The sequence below is a fragment of the Lactuca serriola genome, chromosome 5 (assembly GCF_051521515.1).
Source record: "Lactuca serriola cultivar US96UC23 chromosome 5, Lser_US96UC23_V15, whole genome shotgun sequence".
NCBI classification, from domain to species: domain Eukaryota; kingdom Viridiplantae; phylum Streptophyta; class Magnoliopsida; order Asterales; family Asteraceae; genus Lactuca; species Lactuca serriola.
In genome coordinates, this window is record NC_136412.1 from 103585108 (window position 1) to 103595090 (window position 9983).

The following is a 9983-nucleotide window of genomic DNA, read 5'->3' on the forward strand; positions in this document are numbered from 1 at the left end:
ATGTACCCTTAAGAGTTTAAGTGATGTTTCCGCAGGTACATTGAATTTGTAACCTATAAATTCCATCAACCCTAACATCTACCCCAAACCTAATACTTTCATTACCAACAAATACCACAACAATATTACACCATGCAACCCCTTAGCCCAATCTTATTCTAGAAATTTCCCATTTTTTTCGAATACATTAAGAGAAGCCAACCCCCAACACCGGAAGTCAAATTTATTCGGGAAACCCAACTGAAACCGAAACCGAAACCCAAATTTGTTTCAAAAACCCAAGTCGAACTATCCAACCCCAAAAAGACGAGGAAAGGGAAAAACACCAATTAGAAAAGAAAAGGCGCTCGCTCAATAATGGACACTGGAAGAAGAGAAAAAATTAGCAGAATCATGGGTCGACATTGCGGAGGATCACATAACCGAAAATGCACAAAAAGATGAGCATTTATGGCTACACATTATAGAGCGATTTCACATCGTTATAGGTTGTGGCGAGTACCGTACAAAAGACCAATGTACTAGCAAGTTTCATGAAATGATCAAAACAATTAAAAAAATTCAACGGGATATACAACAACTTGTGAACTCAATGAAAAAAATGGGGAAATCGGTCAAACTATTTTCGAGATGACGTTTGAAAATTTTAAAATTGATAACAATAGGAGGCCATTCAAATTTATCGATGCTTGTAAATTTTTAGTTGCGACCCCAAAATGGGTAAAAGAGTGGTAGCAAAGAAGGTGGTTAGAAAAGGACCAAACTTTCCGAGACGAGTCGCATTACTTCATCAGATGCATATTTCGTGATTGATTTGAACGAAGATGATGAACTCGAACTCGAAGAGGTAGTCCACCCGATGGGTCGAGATAAGACAGAAAAGAGATGGTCTTCATCTAATGCATTTAGAGTCGAAAGAAGAGGTGACATGCACAAGGTGGCTAATAGTTTCAAACTTTATAATTTGAATTTCGAAACTCATTTGCAATCCGAATAAGGGAAATCGGACAAGAAAGAGAAAGTGCTAGTGAGAAGAAAAAAAAAGCACGGTATGAAATTTTTGATGAGAAACCAATCATCTCATCAGAAACGAGCTTAAGATGATTTTGAAGGTTAAAGAGAAAATCATGAAAAATTATAGTATCAACTAGACTTATAGACTTATTTTGTAGTGTTTTTATATAATTATCATTTTTAGCCATATAATCATTTTTAATTAAATTAATGAAATATTTATAATTTATTATTATAAACATGTATTTTAAATATTTATATAATTATTAAATTATATTAAAAAAATATTGTGAAATGTAGTACCATTTCCTAACGTCATAAATTTTTTTAGTCAATGTAAATCAGTTTAGTCGAGGAAATAATAAGAATACATTTATGATTTAGAGTAAATTACACGAATGGTCCCTATGGTTTGGAGTAATTTACACATTTGGTCCCTAATTTATTTTTTTAACTTGGAAGGTCCCTACTATTTATTTTTGTTACGTATCTGGTCCCTATTGTTTGTTTTTGTTACGCGCTTGGTCCCTATCTTACCTAAAAAGACTATTACTTAAATAGAGAAAAATGGTAGGGTAGGTAAGGTAAGACGATGGGGTGGGGTTAGGGGTGTGTTTATTTAAATAAATTAAAAAATTAAGGACAAAATAGTATTTTTTAGGTACGACATGGACCAAGCGCGTAACAAAAACAAACAGTAGGAACCTTCCGAGTTAAAAAAATAAGTTAGGGACCAAACATGCAAATTACCCTAAACTATAGGGACCATTCATGTAATTTACTCTATGATTTAAAAGTAACCGGGTGAAAAGATGAATTTATTACCACTATGGAATAAAAGCACGTGAGATTAAAACGTGTTTTTCCGGGTAAAAGGGAAAATTTAGTGGAACAAACGCTGTATGTTTAGATTTTACGAACGTCAAGAAGACTTTGAGAACTGTTAACCCCTTCTCTTCTTTCTTTCTTTCTCCACATTCACACACCCACCACCAGTCAATGTCTGAATAACTGTCTTCCATTTCGGCGGCCTCACGTTTCTCAGTTCCTTCCTCTTCGCCCCTATATAACTTTTTCTACTACTTTTCAGTTTACGTTTCTCAATTTTCCCTAAAAAAACCACAAGATCTTGATCACGATGACCTCTGTTGCTTTCAATCCGGTCTAGGTTTTACCTAAATCGGATGCTTAGTTATATATATCTGAAAAAGGTTTGTCTAGTTAGTTCTAGTGTGAGATCTGAGTGATTGTTTCATGGCGGAAGCCCGTCGCTACGCACTTGCTGCTCAGTTAGGTGAGTTTGACTTTGATTGTTCGTAAACTTGATTTACGTCACTGTTTTGTTGTTTTATTTTATTTGCTTCAATTAGGTTTTACGCGATTCTTGTTTAGCTACACTTGTACATATTACACTTATATCCAGGTGTATATCTATCAATCTATGTATATCGTGTATCGTGTTTCGTGTTTCGTGTATCGTGTATATATTTGCAAGTTCTTTTGGTGTATATACAGCAGTGAAAGGATTGAGAGGGACTGGTTATCTTTCTCTGCCTGCTGTTTGTACTAGGGCAAAATTTTTTCTTCTTTGTTTCATTTTTGCAGTTAATGAACTATGGAACATATGTATTTAGACGCTTCTAACTGTCTCAAGAGCTACTTATTGTAGTATCTTTCTGCTTTAATTCAAATTTGAATCGATGATGGTGACAAGTTTCTTCTTCTTGAAATTTGCTTTTCTGGTCTTGGCTTCCCTTTTCTACTTGTGTATCTTGATCAAGTTAATTGTTATAATGCAGATATTGATCAAATACTTTTAGAAGCACAGCATCGATGGCTTCGACCTGCAGAAATATGTGAAATTCTTCGAAATTATACCAAGTTCCGGATTGCTTCAGAGCCTGGAAATAGGCCTCCAAGTATGATTTCTAAAACATTTGGTTTGGGGCATTGTTATTTTTTATACTTTAATGATATGATCTAAGTTTTCTATCTACAAAATTGTTATTATGTAGATTTCTAGATGAATGGTTTCATCACATCTTTTATATCATGGCCTAATGTGTATCCCTCTTTTCAGATGGTTCACTTTTTCTGTTTGACCGGAAGGTGTTAAGGTATTTCAGAAAAGATGGACATAACTGGAGGAAGAAAAAAGATGGGAAGACTGTTAAAGAAGCTCACGAAAGGCTCAAAGTAAGTGTAAAGAGAGATCTTTTACTTCCATTTATCTATTCATTTAATCATTTTAGTTGATGACAAAATTAAACTTCATTCTGTTTCCTCAATCATGTGTTTTGGCCAAATATTTTTTCAGGCTGGAAGCATTGATGTGTTACACTGCTACTATGCTCATGGAGAAGATAATGAAAATTTTCAGAGGCGTAGCTATTGGTTGCTTGAAGAGTAAGTGGAAGTCATCATTGTATATTTGTATGTTTGTGTGTGTTTCTTTATTCTCTCTCTAAACTGTCTAACTTTATACCAGTATGAAGAAATAATCAAATGAAAGTATTTGTTTTTCAAGTTCCTTTATGCTCCTTCTAAAGTCCAAAGAATATTTGATATTATTAAGGAACAAAACAAATTGAAATATAAGCACCACACTCGTTGTAGAAGAAAATACAAAGTCTATAGTCATGTACTCATGTCCATTGCATATACATTTGTTTTTGGTTCTCTGATAGGAGTAACATTTACATTTTCAACAATCTCAAGTGTTTTGATAAAGTAGAAATTACATAAAATGAAAGTTTGAAAAAATGTATGTTAATGTAAATATAGAACAAAAAGTCATCCTTGTTGTTTCAAAAGGCTTCTTTTTGGTGTATGTCAACTGTCCCCTTATATGTTTACTGTTTCTGCAGGGAGCTATCAAATATTGTTCTAGTCCACTACCGTGAAGTAAAGGTTGGTCTATCTGTAATCTTTTGGTTTCATGCTCTGTTTTTTTTCCCTAAACTGCTGTAGCTGTTTTATGTACAATGTCATTTATACAAATACAAGATTTGATTTAGCCACTTAACTATTTTCTATAGGGATTAAACCATTCTACTTGTAAAAAAAACTTTTTCCTGGTTATCCGGTTTTAGAAATGCTAAAAATCATAGAAAAGCACAAATGTAGTTTCACTATTTTATCAATTTAGCTATTGAAGTATCATCTCTTTACTATAGTTTCTTCTAGTTTCTATAAACATCAAAGATTTGTTTACTGTTTCAGGGGAGTAGGACAAACACAAACCGTGTTAGAGAGGTTGGAGAAGCTACTCCCAACTCCTTGGAAAGTGAAGAGAACATATCTAGTTCAGAAGTGGATAGTTCTGTTTCTTCTAAATTTCGGACATTTAATTACCCTGTGGCTTCACAAACTACTGAAAACAGTACACAAGCTTCAGAATATGAAGATGCTGAGTCAGGTCTTTATATAATTTCCTTTTCACTTTCTTTATGCTTTCCATACAGAATTTACCTTCTTACCCTTGTCTCCTCTTTACTTTCAGCATATTCTCACCAATCTACTTCCAGATACGGTTCTATCCTCAATTTGCAGCCAAAGACCGACGATCAGCTCTCTATGCCTTATTATCCAGCTCCTCCTTCAAGTAATTTCTTGTTTTACACACTTTGATGCGTATTGTTTTTGGTTTAAATTTAATTAGCTTATACTTTACAAACAGATGATTATGATGCAAAATTTCAAGTGAATCCCGATATGAGTTTTGTCTCGCTCATGCAAGGGGGCAAAATTGACAACAATCCTGATGCGGGTTTTACATATAAACCCCAGAAAAATCTTGACATGCCAGCTTGGGACAATGACTTTGAAGGGTATCAGTCAACTCATCTCTCAACTCAACCTTATAACCCTAATATCTTGACCCATGGGAATGAGATGCCACGTCAGATTATGCCAGATGGATCCAATAAAATGCAGGAATTCAGAGGAAATCCAGGGTGGCAGGTATCACTGATTACAATCCTTTGTATTCCATGCTATATATACATATAGTAACTGATGTTTTTTTATGAAATTTTGCAGCTTGATGGACCATATAATGTCCCCTCTAGGTTTCAAGAAGAACTTAGTTATGCAGAAATTTTCAAAGCCTTTGAGTCTAACGACACCATTGATCACAACAATCCTCTAATAACACAAATCAACATGGAATCACATGTAACAAATGAAGATGGTGGAAGACATCTACAACCAAATCTTGAGAGCAATCCAAATCCAAGTGTAGATGAAAAACCTGGGTCTCTGAAATCACCATTCCTGGAAGGATTCAAGAAGGAAGGAATTAAGAAGCTTGACAGCTTTGACCGATGGATGAGCAAAGAACTTGGAGATGTAAAGGAGTCACAAACACAGTCCACTTCTGGGACTTATTGGGAGGCTGTTGAAAGTGAGAATGGAGTTGATGATTCCATTATTAGCCCACAAGTGCACTTGGATACTTATGTTTTAGGCCCTTCTCTCTCCCAGGACCAGCTGTTTAGCATCATTGACTTTTCTCCCAACTGGGCTTATGCTGGCTCCGAAATCAAGGTACAATAACAATCTTCTGTTTATTACAAATTTTTCCAAATTCGGCTTTATAACTGTCAGATTTTACTTGGGGTGTGTTTAAATTAAACTGATTATGATTTTCTTTTTATGGGTTAAATGCAAGAATTGGAAGCATACTTTCATTGCCATGTTTATTATAGGCTTATAGCAGCATACGTGCATTTTTTTTTTCTTCTATTATGGCTTTGTTGTTTGAAAAATCTACAAAAACTCCATCGTATTATAGCATCATGCTTTTAAGTTTTAACTTTCACTGTTGTAATCGGGTAGATTTTCCAAAGTGTAAGGCTCTAATAAGAAAAGTATCCAAATTACAATCATATAACTGAATTTTTTTCTGCAGTACAATGTCTTAATAAGAAAAAAAAGTGGAGCACAATGCTGTAATATATAAATAAATGAAAGTAGGATGCTGTAATATATAAATAAATGGAAGGAAGTTGCTATTTCTTGTATTTAGCCCTCTTAACTTTTTAAGTTAACTGGTTAAAATAAAATCCGATTTGGCTAATGAGTTGCTGTAAGAAAACTCATTATTGAGATAAATGTAAAAAACACATATTTACCCTTGGCTTTTAGCAACTAATTATCTAATTATCTTATTCTTAAGGTTGCAATAAGTAAGATCAATAAAAGAAATGTAGTGTTTCTAACAAGTTTCATATAGTGCTTTTATAATTGTCAGGTTTGGAATACTGATTGTCAATTTAACCACTGTATTAAGTATTTTTAAGCGTTTAAAAAAATTATTTTCCGGTTATATGGATTCTATTATATCGGTATAAATTACACTAAATGAGAAGGTACTTTCACCAGGTTTTAGTAACTGGAAGATTCCTAAGGAGTCAACAAGAATTACAACATTGTGAATGGGCATGCATGTTTGGTGAATTAGAAGTTCCTGCAGAAGTCGTAGCAGATGGTGTTCTTCGTTGTTACACCCCCGGGCACAAGTCGGGCAGGGTCCATTTTTATGTCACATGTTCCAATAGAGTCGCATGCAGTGAAGTACGTGAATTCGAATTCAAAGTGAATGAGAATCTCAGTCAAGACATGGATGGTGTTCAAGACATCAATGCTGACAACTCTAATGGGACGCTTCTCCATATGCGATTCGTGAAACTGCTATCACTTGGTCCGGAGACTGCCCGAAACTCTGCCCGAAGTGTGGTTGACCCTGAACTGTTGAACCAGCTTAGTAGGTTGATTCAGGAGGATGATAGAGAGTGGGAGCAATACCCGTCTGAAAAAGCACAGAATCAGCTTCTTGAAAGGCTGCTTAAAGAGAAGCTGTATGCATGGCTTATTCATAAGGTGGGAGAAGGTGGGAAAGGCCCGAGTGTGTTGGATGAAGGGGGGCAGGGGGTGTTGCATTTTGCAGCGGCTCTTGGTTATGATTGGGCTATTCCGGCCACAGTTGCTGCCGGTGTTAGTATTAACTTCCGTGATGTCAATGGATGGACTGCTCTCCATTGGGCTGCATCTTGTGGCAGGTAATTCCCTTTATTTTTATTTATTTATTTTTTAAGTTCAGTGGTTTGCTAGCAATTCCTATATAATCCAAGGTGGAAAAAATATTTTTACTAAAAATACATTTCTTGTTATTTTGTTTTGAGAATTAGTGGTGTTTAATTAAATTTTATATTTTAGTTTAACATTTTTTTTTTTGAAGTGATAGATGACAATTTCTTTGAGTATTTATTAAATATGTATAATATATTTTAAACAAACATCTAGTAAAATTTACATGTAACCTATATATTGGTATATCTTAATTTGATTAATGTCTTGTTTCTATTTTCTATAAAATAATATATTTGTATCTGTTTATCGTTTTTTATTTCATTTAGGTAGGTGTCTAAAACATATCCTTCAATGGATGGTTCCAAAAATGATGATGGAATGTAATAATGACTCTTTCCATTTCTTTCTTATTCTATCCCTTCACACCAAATGTTTGGTTTGATGGAAACCATTGTAATTCCTTCCATTTTATATATTACTTTTCATTCCACCATGAAATGTAATGCTATTTAAATGACACAAATCTTCTTCTAAAAACAAGTCATGATCTATATTTTGTTTAGTTAGAAAATAGACATCTTTGGGTTTTAATTAGATTTAGTATGTTTAATAAACCATTTATTTACAAGTAAATAATGTAATATATATATATATATATATATATATATATATATATATATATATATATATATATATATATGTATATAATCATTTCCATTCCTAGAGGCCGACTCCAAACATTATCATGGAATGTAATAACGACTCATTCCATTCCTTTGTCAATTGTCATTTGACTGCATTCCATCCATCTAAGTCTTTGTGTGGTAGATGATGACAGAGTTGATTTTGTAAATCTTTTAATGAACAATAACATATTGTTGTTGTTGATGATGATGATGTTTACAGAGAGCGTACAGTAGCATTCCTGATTTCAGAAGGTGCATTAGCAGGAGCATTAACAGATCCATCTCCAACATACCCATCAGGCAGAACACCTGCAGACTTGGCCTCCGCCAATGGCGACAAAGGAATCGCCGGTTACTGTGCGGAAGCTGCCCTAAGCACCCACCTCGAACAACTCAAACTAAAAGACCGTGATTCCAAAGCCAAAGCCGTACAGACAGTCTCCGAGAGGACCCCAACACCACCCGGGTACGGGGACATGCCGCAAGGCCTGTCTCTGAAGGACTCACTGGCGGCAGTCTGTAATGCCACCCAAGCTGCCGCCCGCATCCACCAAGTGTTTAGGGTTCAGTCGTTTCAAAAGAAGCAGATGAAAGGCGGTGAGTTTGAAATGACAGAGGAGCGCGCGGTTTCCATGGCTTTGAAGTCATCTAGAATGGGAGGACAGCATGATGAGCCTGTACATGCTGCTGCTGCTGCTGTCAGGATACAGAATAAGTTTAGAAGTTGGAAAGGGAGGAAAGATTTTTTGATGATGAGGCAAAGAATCGTCAAAATTCAGGTCTACTTTTATTTATTTTAGAAAATGATATTCGCAAGTAAAAAGTAAAATTGCTATAGATATATAGTTGGTACATAGAATGCTGTATCTGTAATTTAAAATTTGATTGATTGATGTAGGCACATGTTAGAGGGCATCAAGTTCGGAAAAACTACAAAAAGATAGTGTGGTCGGTGGGAATACTAGACAAGGTGATTTTGCGGTGGAGGCGTAAAGGAAGCGGTTTGCGAGGGTTTAAGCCGGAACCAGTGGCTGAAGGCAGCACCAGCACTACCACAACAGTGGCAAAATCTGGAAAGGAGGAGGATGATGACTTCTTCAAAGAAGGAAGGAAGCAAACAGAGCAGCGACTGCAGAAAGCCCTTGCAAGAGTCAAGTCCATGGTTCAGTACCCTGAGGCAAGAGATCAGTACCGTAGATTGCTTAATGTTGTCAATGACATGCAGGAAAGTAAGGTACGTAATTGTAATTGTAATTGCATTGCCCTACTAAAAATGTCAATGTCAATGCTATAAAATTTGTCCTATAAAAAAAGCTTGGACAACTGATCCTGATGTTAATGGGACAAAAATTTCAATCCATCCAAAAAGGTGGGACCAGAAGTTAATAGGATATTTTATGTCCTTAATAAAAAATTAGGACCGTTTTTTTTTTCAAGTTCACTGTCTCTAACAACGATTGTGGGCAGGCTGTATATGATAAGGCTTTGGAGAGTTCAGAAGAAGCCATTGACTTTGATGAGGACCTGATTGACCTTGACGCCTTGCTAGATGATGATGATGCCTTTATGAACATCTGAGCCTTATTGCTTTCCTGTATTTGGATTGTGGGCTGTGGCATATATATATAAAGCTTTATTTTGTAAATGCTATTATTGTTTGATTTAAAGTGGGACTTGAACTGGACTGGACTGGACTGCTTAGGAACATTGTTATGTTATCTCTGTACATTATAATATGCTTCTTACCATGTACTAAACCAAATACTTCTGACTTTAATATTATTACTTGAAACATCAATATCTTTTGTTTTGTTTTTTCTAGTGTGTGTTTCTTCATTCATCTGTTTATTATGTATAGCATTCTACTTTTATTTCATCTTATTATACCATTGTACTTGCCACTGTAACAATGTGTGATTCAAATACAAAGTAATTTTTGCTAAATTGTTCAGAGTTCAAACTGTAATATCTCAATCAGGGTTAAATCAACAATGTTATAACTAGGTAGACATTTTAAAGCACAATGTTATCATATGAATGTAATAGAAAGACACGAGAGTAGGAGGCTGTTGGTTGTATTACACAAATAAAAAGAAATATGTTATTACTTTTATTATTATTATTATTATTATTATTATTATTATTATTATTATTATTATTATTATTTTTGCATTTACGTGTTTTTATTGT

At 34.8% G+C, this 9983-nt stretch overlaps 1 protein-coding gene across 1 annotated transcript; it reads left to right on the top strand.

Moving 5' to 3' along the window:
* The first annotated feature begins 1942 nt into the window (after nucleotides 1-1942).
* SR1 (signal responsive 1) lies at nucleotides 1943-9591 on the top strand. Its single transcript, XM_079000734.1, has 13 exons — nucleotides 1943-2308; nucleotides 2814-2933; nucleotides 3095-3210; nucleotides 3332-3420; nucleotides 3882-3924; nucleotides 4237-4432; nucleotides 4517-4618; nucleotides 4694-4977; nucleotides 5056-5562; nucleotides 6400-7076; nucleotides 8014-8572; nucleotides 8692-9027; nucleotides 9261-9591. The coding sequence occupies exons 1-13, from the start codon at nucleotides 2269-2271 to the stop codon at nucleotides 9369-9371; spliced, it is 3180 nt and encodes a 1059-aa protein (XP_078856860.1). The 5' UTR covers nucleotides 1943-2268; the 3' UTR covers nucleotides 9372-9591.
* The last annotated feature ends 392 nt before the right edge of the window (nucleotides 9592-9983 follow it).